We start from the raw sequence: 17,009 nt of genomic DNA on the forward strand, positions 1-17,009 counted from the left end.
TAGATAAGGACTGCCTATTGAAGGACAAACAAATGACCTCACCCAAATTGGAGAGTGGGTTGAGTGGAGGGGGGAGTACATGGAGCAGCTCTGTTGCAGGACATGAAAGAACATGATTGTCATAGGCAATTCCTTGCCACAAACCACTCCTTTAGCTGTTTATGCTTGAAAGGATCAGCTGGTTTTCTGGTTGTTCAACAGTTCCACTGTCACCTTAATTTTCAGTTCTTGCAAAATGTTGTCAGTGAAAATTATGTTATTTTTACAAACTGTGCAAGGCCCAGATAGTTTAGGAGCTTTTTTCCCACCGGATAATTACTGTCATATTTTCAATAACTTACCATTTTAATTCAGCACTGAGCACACAACAACCTTCTCAGACTTTGATCCCAAGTCAGGCAGAATGTGCAGGTTCTGTTGCAACTTCAATTTGTTTGCTTTGGGTTCATTAAACTCAAAGGGAAGCTTAGGGATCTGAGAACCCACTCAAAGACATGCCCTTTGCAAAACTGATCACAGTCACTGGGCACCTCCATCATGTTTGTGTCTGTTTCCAAACACATGCTTTTTCCATGGAATAAAAACTACTATCAGCCATTGTAATATATGGGTTTTGCAAGCCATTGGAAAATTTTTACACTAATTCAGAGCTCCAGCAAGGTTAGTGAAATTAGGTCTTCTAATAACCTACCAACTGTTTATTCAGACACATGATAAGAGAGATACAGCCAAATTAATCTGTTGTGTTAGTCCATTGACTCCATTGGATTCACACCCAGCATTGGATTTAGCCTGCTTTGACCACAGACCCATCAAGTACATAACCTCTCAGTCGTCTATGTCTCTGCAGCAATTTTCATTCTTGTCCCTAATACTCTTCCCTGTAAACCCCATGGAGAGGAATGACTGTAGGCTGTCAGCTGCAGCCCTTTCTAGACCTCGGTTGGTGCTGAAGTTTATTGCCATTTCTTTTCTAATGCAATAACTTTCCTAATCTGGAAGACTGGCTTAACTGGACTGTTGTGTGGCGAATAGCATGATAACAAGCATGATAACGAAGAGGAGAAAAAGCATCAAGCCAGTAAAAGGGATATACGTGGCTCTGAGGATGGAGACTGTGTTGGTCACTTACTGCACTCTGCTAGTCTCTGACCAAAGCAGTAGCCTCCTTGGAGTTGGCCAGTGGTGCTGGTGGAATCCAAGAGTGATGACACTCGTGGTGTAGCCAAACTGAAGGATTTGGTGCAGTACTGATGTGTCACGGGAGCCATCCCTAGCTCTTCTTGGCCTCCTGACCTGCTATCAAACAAAGGGAAACTTGTACTTACAATACCAACCATTACAAGTAGAAAGGAGAAGAAAAATCAGTAGTTGGCAGAATCATTTGTTTAGCTTGGAAGAAATGAGCTGTTTAGTATTTCAGAAAGGGAAAAATTCTCAGCAAAGAAAACAAAAGGAAAGAGGACACTGCATCAGGCAACTGTTCTTCTGCTGCAGGATAGTGCATGGGTGATTTCCCTTTCCCCCACACCTTGATGATATGAAACCCAGTCCCTCCACCACATACACTGAGCTCCTTGAAGCACCTTACTAACTAGGTGTGGGATGGATCTATCTCTGCATCAGAAATGGTGAGAGTTTCTGTCCATGAGACTGGACAGGTATTTTTGAAATGTGAATTTTGTTTCCCCTCTAAGGCTTAGGTAAGCCTCAGGGAAATGCATTGTTCTTGAGAATTCATGTGCTTTGGTTAAACACAGACCTTTGTCAGTCTGATCGGACAGCCGAGCTACAGCAGTTACACTAACCACAGGGTCCAAAAACCCCCTTTCCTTCAGTGCTCACGTCAAGCTGGTCCCTTCCACGCAGCTCCACCCACCCCAGGGGGAGATCAAGTAACATCATGAAGATGAGTTAAAATTCTGTTCACAGACCCACATGTACCAAATCCAAACCCTGAGATGAACGGGTGCTCAGCCAGGAAACTGAGCAGAAACATTGTACTTTTATGGAGTCATTTGGGAGCCACTGTAAACCATAATAAGGGCTAAACAGAACATAGTAAGTATTTCAGCAAAACAGCTCGTTGTAGGGAAGATGCTCTCTGCTGTTTTACTCTTCCATGTCTGACAGACACTGTTTACTGTATGATAGGGAGAGAGCAGGAGAGAGCATGTTCACGTCCCCAGCACCAACTGCATGACTATATTCCAGAGCTTGGGGTACTCTGGAGGTCAGAAAAGCATGTGGTGTGCAGTGGGAAAAAGGATAATGACCGTTAAAAGGAGATTTAAAAAGTTAGACTTTCTCTTTCTTTCAGTGTTTAATAATTCCAGCTACCTCTGACTGTCCCTTGACTAAGAAAAGAGGTTGCTTTAACTGAGAGATTGCTCTTCAGGCAGGCTGAGAGGAACTCAAACTTTTTTTGCTATTATGGAAATAGAACAGTACCATCTTGTTTAGTTTTGCTGGCTGGGCTCTGCTTGAACTAGAAATGATGCCTGAGAGAGACCTAGGCCCTTCATCATGCTTTTCTCGGGCCGTTACAATGATTTTGGTATGTACTCCTTCAGGATACTAAATAATGCAGTTTTGATGATAGAGATTCCTCACCTGATGGTATTTTAGTCCTTAAAATATGCTTTTCATTTTACACATGCTGTTCAGACTCTTCAGAAGAATGCTGAATGAGACCTGCCATTTAGGACTCCATGAGATACAGCACATCCTAAGTATATTTGAGTACAGACCCTCCAAGGCTTAGGCGTGAAACATCAGAGAGAAGAGAAAAACACTTGACGTACTGAGAAAAGAGGCACCAGAAAAATCCCACTCATTCTCCATAGCTAGTGAGCTGGGAACTTAGTCATAGCCCTACAGAGGTGAGAGTGACACTCAGCATAGGCTCCGCTGGTGATGTCAGGGCAAGGCCTTCTAGGGCCATTAAATGGACCGACTTCTGAAATGGAGAGCTGTGGATGGAGAATTTTTCTCGCTTCTTACTCTCCAGAGATAGAGCGATCTAGATGAGGGAGCAGATTTCTGATCTGTGACCCGTATCAGCTGTTTTGGGGGCACAGTTACCTTTTCTCAGGAATGAAAGCCCCCAGCTGATGAAAGCTGAACTTTTTATCTCCCTCACTGCTGCAGCCTTATCATATGCGGAACTTTAATCCCACACATCACTTCAGAAATATCATCATTAAAGATCTGGGTACACATTTTGAGATAAGATTTGTTCATGATAATATTACTGACTGTGTAATTATGGAAATGAGAAAATGATCCCCTCAGGCTTTGTTGTAATGACTTCTGGGCATCTTGCATCATCATAGGCAGACGAAGGCTTCTGGATGCCATGCCTTATTGAAAGGAATGTGGAAAATCTTGTTTTGGTTGGTGTTGATGTCTCTAGTGAGGGAGGACACCATGTATCTTCACTGTGAAATTGGATCAGGTAGAAAAACGTGATCTTTTTGAAAATAAATACCTAATCTTTACTTCATCTTCTGTTCTCTTCTGGTGCATTGGCAAACTACATTCCTGATGGCCACCCCTGCTGATACTGTGGCCTTGCGAGACCTTGGCTGCCTGGTCTATGCCTCCATTCTGAATCAAAAGACAATGTGGGACCATTGCACACCTGACTGCACAGTGTAGATAACTTCTTCGGACCATGTTAATTCATGGTGTTATTACTATTTTACTGATGCAAAAAGAGTTGCTATAGGAATGAGCTTGCTGAATGTACTCTGGTCAGCATCTGGGTGTGTGGTGTGTGTGCTGGACTCCCATCATGGGGAAACTGATAGGATGAACATCAGTGCACTAATGTTAGTAGAAATGGAGATGAAAACACACAAATGGACTTCCATGGGAATACTTTCTGTGATTTTGCCTCACGTTAGGGCCGCTGTGGAAAGGAACGCTTGAAATTACACCATTTTTTACAAAAGATAATAAGGATGACGCTGTAATATGCTGACCACTCAGCCTCACCTTACTGCTGAGTAAGAATATGGAACAGATCCTCCTGGAAGTTATGTTGAAGCACATGGAAGACAAGGAGGTGATTAGATGTAGCCAACATGCCTTCACCATGGGCAAGTGAAGGTTATATAACCAAGGTCATGTCTGGTTAATTTAATGGCTTTCTACAACAGAGTCACTGCATCACCTTGGAAAAAGCAACTGATGTCATCTACCTGGACTTCTGCGAAGCCTTTGATAGGCTCCCTCATAACATTCTTATCTCTAACTTAGAGAGATATGGTTGGAATATTAGATGGATAAGGAACTGGCTGGGTGGCTGCATCCAAGGAGTTTCAGTTCAACAGTTCAATGTCAAGATGGAAACGAGTGACAAGTGACGTCCCTCAAGAGTCTTTCAATATAAAAAGGGGGTTTATAAGAAAGATGGGGACAAACTTTTTACCAGGGCCTGTAGTGATAGGGCAAGGGTCAATGGTTTTAAACTGAAAGAGAATAGGTTTAGGTTGCATATAAGGAAGTTGTGGCTGCCTCATCCCTGGAAGCTTTCAAGGCCAGATTGGATGGGGCTTTGAGCAACCTGGTCAAAAGGAAGGTGTCTCTGCCCACGGCAGGGGATTGAAACTAGATCATGTTTAAGGTCCTTTCCAACTCAAACCATCCTATGCTTCCATGATACTCACAATTTTCAGGAAAATAATGCACAGGTAGAAATCTTCAGGTAAACCCATGTAAAATTCTGCCCTTGTCTTTTTAATGAACCTAGAGACACTAGAGTTTTGGATAAAATCTCTGCTAACAACCTTCCAACCAGGATTTCACATAACTACTTAAATAAAGGCACATGTAGGAGTCAAACTTCCCTCTGCAGCTATGCTGCATTTTTATTCCCTGGAAGATTCCAGCCTGTCAGAGTAAGCTTAGGCAAGTCAGGCAGTTGTATCGAGGAAGTAAACTGTGGGAGCACATAATTTTTATGAAAAAATTAATTTCTTTCCAATCACATCCAAGAATTATGACAAGTTTCTCTTAGAAAGACTCTTCCAGAAGACGCTTTTTGTGGTATTTCATCCAACAAATCCATGCTGCAGTTAGCAAAGTTAGCAAAACTTGCCATGTGCCCCCAGTGGTCTTTTGATGCTGTTCCTTGACAGACTAGATAATCTCATGACTTCACAGGACTTGAGATTGAAAAGAGGACTCTTCAGGGTTTTGTAGTTTCCTACAGCTCATCCTATGCTTCTTCCTTGCTCTTTCCATTTCAGTTTTGCTACATAAACAGTGACCTAGATCTGATGCTGTTACTGCCTGCTTAGTGGATAGAAAGGCCTGACAAAACCACATTGACTAAAAGTGAGTACTTATCTTGGGAAATCATAGCTTGCTGATAGTGTATGTTGGTAGGGGGGCACTCAAAACACTCATGATGTGCAAACGTATTAATATGCGGTCTGTTCACTGTGCAAACCCATTGCTGCTCAGAAGAAGGGTCACATAGTATTACCAGATGGTTGCAACAATGCTATTCCTGAACACTTTCACCCCGTGGTGATCAGAAAGATTTTACTGGATGGCAACTCCTGCCTTAGCTGCAGTTGTGGAGATTTGCTTAACTAATGTGAAGCTGTGTTGCTTTCATTTTTTTTACCATTACTGCCATCGTGAAGATGGGTGTCTTCCAGCAGTCCTCTTCCTTTCTCACTGCAATTTGCTTAGGCCACATCCTTATCTCTCCATCGTGGCAATAGCGATGGTCGTGGTCACAGGTTGATGGTGCTGTCTGGACACGCTATACCACATTGCAGTGTTCCCAGTGGCCACCTGTAAAGCGGATGGATGGCCAGCCCTGCTGGAGTTTCAAACCCTTGTGGCCTCACTAAAGACTTGCTGGGAAAACTTTGGCTTGTGTTTTAAAAAAAAGACAAGTTCACATGCACACACACACTGGCACGTATCCTTTTATCTGAAGGAACTTCTGCCTCTTTATCCTTTCCTCTCACCCACTCACTCATCCTTTCTGACACTCTTCATAGCTGAGACCACTTGTGTTTTATTTAACTGAATTTTCCAGGGAAGAGTGTTTAGTGTGTTTTCCAGGCACTTCAGAGTAGTAGGTGTTACTGTATGCATAGTGCCTTAATACTTCTATTGAGACGCATCAGTAAGTAAAATACTGTTGCATTCTTCAGTCCACCAAACAATGACTGTGCATACCCCTCACACAAGTATCTGCAGTGTACCAGAAGGAAGCTTCATCTAGTGGTGGCCACAGGAGTCACTGAGCCCTTCTGCTGAAAGCAGTACTACTCATCTTCTGAACCTCTGTGGCAAAGGGAACTCCAGGAAAGTCTTTTATCTGAGGCTAATGAAGCTGTACCTTCTTTTGCTGTCCAGTTTCCCATTTAGCTCTGAGTGGCTGGAGGCAGTGAGGTTATATGAAGGACCATTGCAGAAGCTCACGACCCTGACTGAAAGCGAGGAGCAGCTCAATGCTCTGTCAGGGATTATTTACCATTTTCCCATGTTACATGCTGTATTTGGTCATGTTCAGTAACTCTGTAGTAATCAGACAAGATGGAACGGTGGCTTGTCAGCTGATTTAATTAAAACCACACTGCTGGTTTTTTTTTTTTTTTATTGCCTCTCACACATCATTACTATTCTGTCTAAGACGCGCCTGCAATCTAAAGATTGGAATCAGTCTCATTGTGCTCTTTCCAAGCTTGAATTCCCAGACACACAAACCTGGGAAAGACTTTTAAAGGGACAGGTAATAGTTAGAAACTAACTTGATTACATTGAAATGGACCACTTATTGGTCCAAAGAAATGCTTATTAAGGGACCAGTCTTTCAGGTTGCTTTTAAATGCAGTGCAGGCTTTGCTTCCATGGATATGAGTGGGAATAGAATATATTTAGGATTTCCCAGGCAGCAGGTCTTTGCTGTGCAGACTTATTTTCATTCAAATGGTTTGGTATGCAAATATATTAAAAAGACTTGAGTAAATAACACTACACCCTTTTTAGCTTGGTTTATTATTTACATATTTAGCAACAGTGCTGTATCGTCCCTTTTCTGGAGTAGCAGGTAAGATCCATTTCACATACAGTGACAGTATATCAGCCAGCATCTGCACTCGACTTCCAACCAGATTACGAGGAAAAAAAAGTATGTAGCATTTAAGATTATATACAGCAGTTTATTTAAACAGTGATTAACTTTCATCAACAGTGTGTGCATGTCTGTTTTCTTTAAGAAACCCTGCCATGCTACATCCCAGCTGCAGCCCTCCTGCAGCACCCTGTTACTCAGTGACTTGAACCGAGCTTTACAGATATTTCACAGCCAATTTCCATACAGGTTTCTTTTGTTAAAATTAAGGTAACTGGAGTCAACAACCGCTGCTGAATGAAGGTAAAAGCTTGAGAACATTTTGCATAACAGTCATCAGCGTAGCTGATAGCTATTACAGTGTTCTTGTGCAGTAAGCCTACGCAGATACTATCTCCCTTGCCTGTCTGTTCCAGCATGCATCTCATCTCATTTGCAACCCTTTGCTTTAATTAGCTGAAGTCTTTGCTTCAGTCTTTCATATGTCAACCAGCCTGTGTACACTTCCATATTTTTAATCAGTAGCCTGTTGTCTTTACTTTGTCATTCGCACTCGCATATAAATCTCCCCTCACTGCTTGGTAGAAGTCAAAACATGCTGCTTAATTTTCCTGTTCACTGATTTCCATTTGTTTCATCTTCAGATGCTGGCTCTTTTCCCCCTTTAGGCCATGCTGTGAGCATTAAACTTAGTGATTAAATGCCAAAAACACAGTCCTTTTCCCCTTCTGCGCCCGGGAATGGGTCATCCTAACACTCACTGGGATGCTTATCTCAACAGCGTGCCCTGTGCGTGTGCAGTCAGCCTAAATGGGGCTGGCTGTGTGGGACCACTGTAGGCTGACAGAGGTTAGCTAAAAATGGCTAATAAAACAGGTGCAAAACTTATGTGGTCTCCTAGGTTCATGACTGGCTTCTTGCTGCTGCTTCTCATTGCTTTATTTAATCTACTACAGCAGAATATTTCATTTCACCCACGACACAGCTGAATCCTGAGATACCAAGGCTTGAAAATAACCGGACATCGAAGGGTGAGAGGGTGACATGTGGTTGTCCTCTGGCTCTCAGATATTCCGGTTCGCTGGGTGGGAAGCCGAGGTTGTCTGCTGTAGCTGTCTGACAGGTGGGGTGGCTTGCCCTGACATCTGTGCCTGTGGCTGATCCCCCAGCTGGGCCTGGAGCATGTTCAGGATGTCATCCAGCTTCTGGTCCATCTGCAGGACCTGTTAAGGAATCAGAAAGCAGATGAGCTGTCAAATGGCTGCACATACTTCTGGTGAAAGGCATTCACTGGCCAGAAGCTCTGGATGGAGAAAGCCTGGCAGGGAGCACGGGCATCTGAGAACCAGCAGCTCCTCGGAGTGTTTTCGAGCCTGTTACTCTAGAAAGATGGAATGACACTATGTCGTCACAGGGAAGGGTACAAAGCCACGTGAAGTGGCATCAGGACAGGACATTGGTGGCCTGAGGACTTGACCACTTGAGCCTGCTGTTTTGTCTCTCAACTTTTTCTCAGGGTTGCCAGCTTCTCCTGGTGATGATGCATCCTGCAAATATCTGCCCTGAAACTCTCTTTCACTCTTTGGTTTATCGTGAGTGTTTTTTCCCACTACCTCTCCCAGTGCTTCACCACCCTTAGTTACAGGACATCATGCTTTCCACTGCTCCCCTCCCTTCACACTGTAAACAGTGCCTCAGTGATACATGCTACAGTCAGAGATTCAACCAGATATGGTGTTTATTCCCATGCATTGTTAGGAGGATAGCCTACTAAAAACCACATAATAATACCAATGACTACATTAAAAAACAAGAACAACCGTTCTATAGGAAGCTTGACATGCTAATCCCTCCTCTCAGTTCTTTGCTTTCCAGATGAAATTTCTCAGGCACAGTCTCTAGGCAGAATTCTTTTCTAGTTATTATTTATTTAGCAGGTAAAGGCAAATCTGTATTTTTAAAGGGACGCTGCCCTTATACTTCCATTTTTTGAAATTCTGGCCTTTTCTAAGAGTGCCAAACCGGCATTATCCCATTGCGCTGTAGGCTTGCCTTTACTGGGGACTGTTGACTGCTCTAGTTTGCTGTAAAGGCAAAACTGTGGCCAGCATCTTGTAATCAACTGGGATCGCTTCTAATGATGCTTGAATACAATGCAGCTTTGTGTAATAGATGAGCCAAAGAAAAATGAGCATTTTGAGGAACATTGGATGGTTCATTTTACAGTTATCTGCTGTGAAACTCTGAGCCTCTGAAAACTGTGATCTGTCCCAGTGGGTCTAATAAACTTTGATAGCAAACCTTTTAGAGTGGTATCAGATCTAAACTGAGCTTTCATTAAAAAAGGAGACAGAGAGAAAGAGAGAGAGAAGGATTCCAGCCTTTTTCTGTGCAAAGATAACTGGAAATAGCCATTGGCAGCAGGGACTGAAAGCTTAGCAGGCTGAGATTGCTTTAAAAACCAAGGCAAAGAAAATCACCTTATCCTCTTTCCCCTTTTCTCACTCCAAGTGTTGGCTTCCCTGGGGCCTGCTCAAACCTCAAGGTACCAGGAGCTTATTCAAGTTATATCATTTTGGCAACCACTATTTTCTCCTGTATGCAACCTTCTGGGGGAAGGAGGAGTGGAGTACCTCTCTTACCTCATGGAGGGAGAGATGTGCTTGTCTTTCTTTCATTTCTATTTTCATGACTACTATCTTCTAGTAGAAAAGCCCTTCTCCCTGCCAGCCTGACCCCATGCTGCCAGTGGCAGTTCTGCCTTTTCCCAAATCTAGTCAGCTCCTGGGAGACAGTGGTTGATGCTGCTCCGGCAGGTCTTTCTCTCTGGTATGGTCACTGACAGAAGCACTGACCATGCTTTCCTCTCAGGCACCACAGCTACATGTTCTGCTCAGCGTTAACTTGGTTGGGAGTCTGGAAGTCACTAGTGGTTTAAGGGTTAAGCAACTGAACTAATTTGAAAACCACAGCCTTTATTTTCTCCTCCATTCTTGAAAAGCCTGTTTGGCTATGCTGGTAATGACTCAACAGAATCTTTCTGAAGCAGAAACGTACCACAGAGCAGAAACTAAAGCAGAACTAATACATTTACAGTAGGGTAAAAAGAGGTGTAGGCAGGGAAATGGGATCAGGAAGATGAAAGATCTTTTGGGGCTTTCTTTTGTGAGGCTCTGTTGATTTTGATCTGCAAGCTTGATGTTAGATAAGCTATGCCTGCATATTCCATATCATTTAAACTTGCTGCATTTCTCTGGATTTTGCCAACTCAGTGAAAGAATGTGATGGGGAATAATTTTATGCACTTTTCTTTCCAGGAGAAAAGGAGGGTGGAGAATGTTAATATTCATTTGTAGGGAGGGAAAATGAGAAATTCATACACAAGGGAGTACATTGCACTGCACTTCTGTCACACCTTCCACATGAGGATCTGCAAATATTTCCTGAACCTTAACAAACGAAGCTGCTCAGTTCTCCTGTGCCAACCATATACACGGGAAGGTTTTAATAATCATTTGTGAGATTAGAAGCAGGACCCCGCAAAATTAAGCAACCCATAAGAAGATGTGGTCAGTGGCAGATCTCTTCTAATCCTTAGCTTTGTATTTTATACACAGGCTTACGCTACCACTTTCTAACTTTAGATGCTTTAAAATATGCCTTACTTTGAATATATAACCAGACTGGTAAAACCTTAGTCAGAAAGGCAAATTCTTAAGTACCTTGTCAAACTGGAGCCTAGTAAAAAGGGGTCAAATTTGGAGGCTGGTTAACTGTGATTAAGGAGTGACAAAAGGAGAGCTGTGGCTTGACTGAAGCCCATAGCATAGCTTGCAGGGCTAGAAGACTTTTCATATGGGTGAAGGGTTTTCAGAGCCCTGGTTTTGGGTTTCTCCAAAACCACCTAGCAGCTATTGTTTTCCTTGAGCTGCCGGTTTTGAGTAACACTCCCAGGCAAGCGCGTGGGCAAAGGGTTAAATTGTGCAGCATATTTTTCAGCTGAGTAAAGTGAGAAGCCATCCAGGGCTGGCTGCAGTTTCCAGAGAGATGCGATATGGCCCTCGTGGAGACAGGTGAGTTTGGCAGCTGTCCACGGGCAAACGGCAACAAAACGTCTGTTCTCCCTCATCACAAAGGCGCTCCGGAGACGAGCTATAAAATTGTTAAAATGCCTTTATATCCTTTCAACTGCCCTGTAGAAAGGGGACTTGCAAAGGCAGTTTAAAATGTTACGCTGTTGTTATTGGGGCTATGAGGTGAGCTGAAGGAGTGTTGAAATGTGCGTTCATTTTAACATCTCCCTGTGAAAGGGGGCTGGACTCCATGGTGACATGCAGGACTGTTAGACAAAGAACATGTCTTGCAGCCAACTCCAGTGAATTACAGCAAGCCATGAACTGAGCCACCCAACCTGTGGGACGCAGGGTGTCCCTGCTCTTCACCTTGAGCACCAGGTTGGCTTTCAATACCTATGCACTGGTTGAGGTTGCTTTTGAGCCTCTGTTTCTGAAAGCTGGTGTCTCTAAATACTTCTTTTTACCTCGATGGGCTCCTGCTGCAGAAATGCCTTGTGGAGAAGGGGACCCTAGGAATGGCAGCAGCCTGGAGGAAGAGAGCTATTTTAGAGATCTGGATTTTGATTATCAGAACTATACTTGCCTTGTGAGTTTAAGAATTCATTGCAGTCGGGGAGGAATAATACCATTTTGCTAGTGTCACAATGTTTCATTTTTGAGAAAGAAACAACTATTTTGGAAACATGATTTAAGGTCTTTTAAATCCATTAAAGCCGTTCCCCTTACTCCCCATTTTTAAACTGAAGAGACTCCCTTTAACACTAGTTGAGGTGACCTATCTAAGGCAAGCATTTAGATTGGGATATACTTTTTTCCTTGAGGAGACTGACACTAATACATTGACACATGACTAAAGCGGAATAGATGTGGTGCATAGGGATGTGGTTTAGTGGTGGACTTGATAGTGCTGGGTTTAAAGGTTGGACTTGATGATCTTAAAGGTCTTTTCTAACCTATGTGATTTTATGATTCTGTGATTCTATGCTGGGGATTTGCCACATGCTGGACAGATTCCTAACTTCCCTGACAGCTTTTTCCCCTGACATGTTTTGCACATGCACACTATAAACAAAATGCAAGTGTGGACAACTCATTTGGAGTAGACACATGGTCTCCCCCAAATCCTCTTACTTTAAGCCAGAAAAATCCTTCCTTGCAGGTTTTGCCTATCTTTTGGATATGATTTCTGGAGTCTGGGAAAACCAGTATCAATTATATGCACAACACATCGAGCTGAACTGTTTCCAGAGGAGTAGCAGAAGGGGAAGATGGTCTGCTGGGGCACTGAAGTAAATCTGTAAACCCACAAACACACTCATATGTTGCTAAGTGAGTGGAGCTTTGTATCAAAAGCTAAACCCCATAAATCGTATCAAGTCGCTGTCACCTCCTAAAGGCTCTGCTCTCTGACTCCTTGTAGCAGTCCTACATGAACTGATCAAAATAGCTGAGCTGTACAGCCTTCGTACAGTTGTCTGCAACATGTCTGGGCTGCTGGTATCGGCGATGCAGCACGAAATGGAGGAGGGAGAGAAGACAGCACAATTTTTGTTACCAATCATGGAGCAACAGGAAGTTCTGCTTTTGGTTAAGCTGGATTGACTTTGGCTTCCTCTTTGCATCACTCAGGTGAGGAAAACCATGAAGTTGTGCCCAAGGTGTGGTGGCAGGGGTGGAGGAATGGAAGAGGCACTGCATTGTTGAGCCCCATCCCCAGCTATCGGAGCTGCCATATGATGGGTACTTTGGTTCTGGAAGCTCCACAAGACATCCAGGCTTCCTCTCCTCAACATGCAGCCCTCATTCCACAACAAACTGCAAACCTAAGCACAGATGACCAAGAGCCACCAAAGCACAGTGGGCCACAGGAGGCGAGTAAGGTCATTACCAGAAGTCCCTCCTGCAAGGTGTTATGTGAGGTTTCCCATCTGACACTGCGAATTCAACCACATCTGGGGCCAGAGCTGCCATGCTCATGCAAACACAACATCCCAGCTCAGGGTTTCCAAACCACTAGAGTCTTCAGTTCAGCCCACTGAACACCACTGAACACCCAACAATAGCCCAACTCTGGGATCAAAGGTTTTCCATCATGTAGACATGTTCCCTGCCAAGACTCCACCATTCCCTCTGATTCCAGCCTTTGCTGGAATCCTAAGGTAGCTAAAATGAAGAAAGATCCACTCACTGCAGCTCTGACTTAGAAACACTTGATTTGAGGGCTCTAACACCAGCTGCTTGGAAAACCGTTTTCTGATGGGTAGGATTTATTTTATATGGAGAGAAAAGTCTGTGAACCTTTGTTTGCCCTGAGCTATTCTACTTTCATATACTTCTTTCTGAATATCCCCAACTTGTTATTTGTGATAGGTCACCGAAGGTCTAGTTCATAGGAGAAAATGGTATTAATTTAGTAAAATCAGATATGATTTAGTTGAACCAGAGCAATCCATTTTATGGATGCTTTTATTTCTGACTTGTGTAACATATTGATTTAGCTTAAGCTCGTTATCCAGAAATTCATGCCATTTTCTCATGTTGACCAGGTCTGTCACACAATTTTTCTTCTCATACCAGATGGTGGACTGATTTGATTAGATTTTGTAAAGCCTATGCTTAGCTTTATATGCACATCTGGTCTTGTAGCTTCTCTCTGCCTACAGTTGCACCAAATTATTCAAACATACTAATTGCCTATCGTGCAGTTTGAAGCCTGAATTGTCGATTTTAGGAATTGCTTTATTTTCTAGCCCGTCCCTGTGTGGATTTATTGCTGTCCAGAAACTGCTGATTCTAGGAAGGGAAATCTTTTCTCCACAGCACTGCATGCAAAACTGCCTCCCTCTCACCTTGCTTATCCCCTGTTAGAGAAATTTCACTTAGGTGAAATGCTGAAGCCACTAAAACTGGTTCTTTTTTCCTTTTTAGCATGGCCAGACTATGCTAATGTTGATGCAGCCTGTTGGCCACACCACTACAGAGACCACGACTAGCTTGGGGAAATTTCTCTTGTGCAAGGTGCAGCTCTAGTGCAGCCTCTGAACCTGGTCCAATAAAGTGCTTATGGATGTGTTAGCTTGAAGCATGTGAAGAGTCTTGCTGAGTTCACCAAATACTTAAGTGCTCTGCTGGGCTGGAGCCAGAATGGTCAACAGCTTGCAAGACTATACCTTTAGGATAAGCTTTTGGAGTCTTCTAAAGTACTCAAACACACATATGCAGAGAAATATATCTACACCACCATTTTTCAAGTCTCTGAGGAGTGATAATTGGCATCTATCATAGTATCCTGCATGAAATGACTTTGGCGTTTAGATTAGCAGAGAACTAGCAGCTTGTGTCTCCTCTTAAAACAACAACAACAACAACAAGAAGGCCTTGATAAACAGGCTCCCATTAACTGGCTGTTTTGGGGATGAGCTGTAACAGATTTGGAATTGGCCTCAATCCTTAAGCAATGCTGTATCCCAAAGAAAGGTTGCCAGGTGGCACGTACACAGGGAAACATCTCATTGTGGTATGTCAATGTCTCATAGCCAACTGCCAGCACTCCCTGCCCCAACTCTGAACTGTATAGCATCTTGCTTCATTCTGCTGAGAGTGCAAACAGCATAGAAAGACCAGCCTCAGCCAGTGTATGATTTTGCCACTGACCTCAAAGGTCAGGAAAAGAGGTACATGAGTAGAAGCTACACAAAGCCCACTTCCATGACAGCTTGTTGTTCTGTCTGACTCAGTTCTCCATGAACACCAAAAAACACAAACCACCAGACTGTCTTGTTTGACTTATTCCATGTACCCCTTAGCAGATATCAGTTGTTTGTTTTCATTCCATGAAACCTATCTAGATAAGTCCACAATTTTCCAGGCCACCCTTCCTTTATCTCAAACATCCCCACCCGTTCTTAGGTCAGGTGTTATAACCTTTGGTGGCCTAGAATATAGTAATATTTATTTTAAGTATAGGTTCATTTATTTTGTTTTCCATCTACCTTTCCTGTTTAAATGAAAACACAAAGGTCTATCCCTCTGCATTTTGTTCCTGGGGCATTTCCTGTTGGTACCCTTTTGGTGAGCATTATATTTTTATATTTCCTATGTTATACTGATGAAGCTCTGCAGTAAGACTCATGTCTGTGGTTGCTGCTTCTGGTGTAAGATGCCATTTGCTTAACTGCTAAGCAACCCTCAAGTGTTCCGCCCTGGGTTTCTAAAGCAGGCCTGGTCAGTGCACAGGTTATGTTATCAGTCCTACTGCTTCAGGGAAGGTGTGACTTTATTTTATATTTTAAAAAGTGAATTCCTAAGCTAACGAGGTTTAGCTGATGATGTGTCTGTGTATATTTTCCCACAGCAGCTTTGAAGTAAGCTGTCCAGTTTCAGACACATTTGCCAAGGAAACAAACTCCTCACAGATTTCTGAGAGTCCGGCACTCGTGCAGAAGACAGACATCCAGATTAGTGCCTCATTGAAGGAAGGGCAGAAGAGGAAGGTGAATTGTATTATTAGACCCCAGAGAATCCACACAGGATGCCCTGACCACAGGAAAAGCTGTATTCAGTTCTTGCCCCTTATTAGCCTCGGATAATCAACCACAAAATATAGAGCCACAGGAAACCAGGCAGCGTAATTTCTACTGCTTCCAGAAGTACTTGTTTCTAGTTGAAGAAATTCAAGTGGTGCCACTCTTTGAGTGTTTAACTGTAATCGTAACTGTCCATAGCTGCCATTATGCAGCAGCACAGGGCTGTGTTATAAGTAGCGTGGGAGTTTGTACCATTTTGGCTATTTGCACGTGCACCTGTGTGTCTGTTTGCAGCCAGTGCTTTGGAACATTAATTTTTTTCCCCTTGATTTTCCCCCTGTAGGTAAATGAGACTTTGCAGAACCCTTTTCCTCCTGATTTACATACATAAATGGTTATTTTTGTTGTTGCAGGACGTTTCATTCTTCACCCTCCTTCTCCAGATCCTGCTCAGATCCTCCCTGTAATCTTGCCATCTCTCTTTGCGACATCGCTCTTCAGGCACACCCTGGATGACGCACTGCCATTTCTCAGCTCATTACATTGTGTGGCTACAAGTCCTGCTGCAAAACCAGCATGGAAAGAAACAACACGCAAGAATAACAAAGCTCGTCCAGCCTCAGAGGTGAATATGCAGCTACTGTGAGTCACGCCTTAATTTCACAATAAAGCAACCTTGGAACTCATGCTCCAAGATGCTGATTAATTTAGTTTTTAAATCTCTAAACAATACTGGACAGAGAGAAACAAGACAAAGTAATTGCAGCACTGAACCTTCTGTGCTCGCATTGTTTCGCCTTTGTTTTTGCTTTTTTGAGCTCTATTAAATCCCTTCCATGAGAACAGAATCTAACCTCACCAGTCTCATGGCTAGATAGGCTTTACCAGTTGTTGTAACGGGGAGGATACTTTGGACAGTGCTGCAGCTGGTTTGTTTCCTCTCAGCTTAGTTGCAAGGATTACTTACTTGTACTGAAATCCCATAGTCCAGGCCTACTTATCTGACATCTAGCTAAGGCAGCATTTAGTTAGCACAGCCAACGGTCTGTGTATGACAAGGTAACGTGTTTATCTTTAACATGTTTAACTTTATTACAAATATTGATATACAACTGCCCTCCATTGACACTCACATATACAAAGCTTTACTTCAAGTTATCAGTCCATCTTTTCTTATAGGTTGGCAAGAAAAGCAAAGAGAGAGGGAGAGAGGGAGTGTTATTACTGGGAGGAGCACAGGCATTACAGTGATGGTGATCTAGATAGCAAGACATGTAGGTACTAGAAAAGTTCCAGGCAGCTCTT

General features: G+C 43.2%; 1 protein-coding gene across 1 annotated transcript in view; it reads right to left on the reverse strand.

Annotated features, from left to right (window-relative positions):
- Nucleotides 1–6,429: 6,429 nt before the first annotated feature.
- LOC308232848 (potassium voltage-gated channel subfamily KQT member 1-like) overlaps nt 6,430–17,009 on the reverse strand; it is a 484,771-nt gene continuing 474,191 nt past the window's right edge. The window contains exon 17 of the mRNA XM_080639025.1: nt 6,430–8,325. Coding sequence (XP_080495151.1) covers nt 8,167–8,325 — 159 coding nt within the window. The 3' untranslated portion in view covers nt 6,430–8,166. The remainder of the gene's footprint in view (nt 8,326–17,009) is intronic.

Source organism: Psittacula echo (assembly GCF_963264785.1).
Source record: "Psittacula echo genome assembly, chromosome: 1".
Classification (NCBI taxonomy): Eukaryota; Metazoa; Chordata; class Aves; order Psittaciformes; family Psittacidae; genus Psittacula; species Psittacula echo.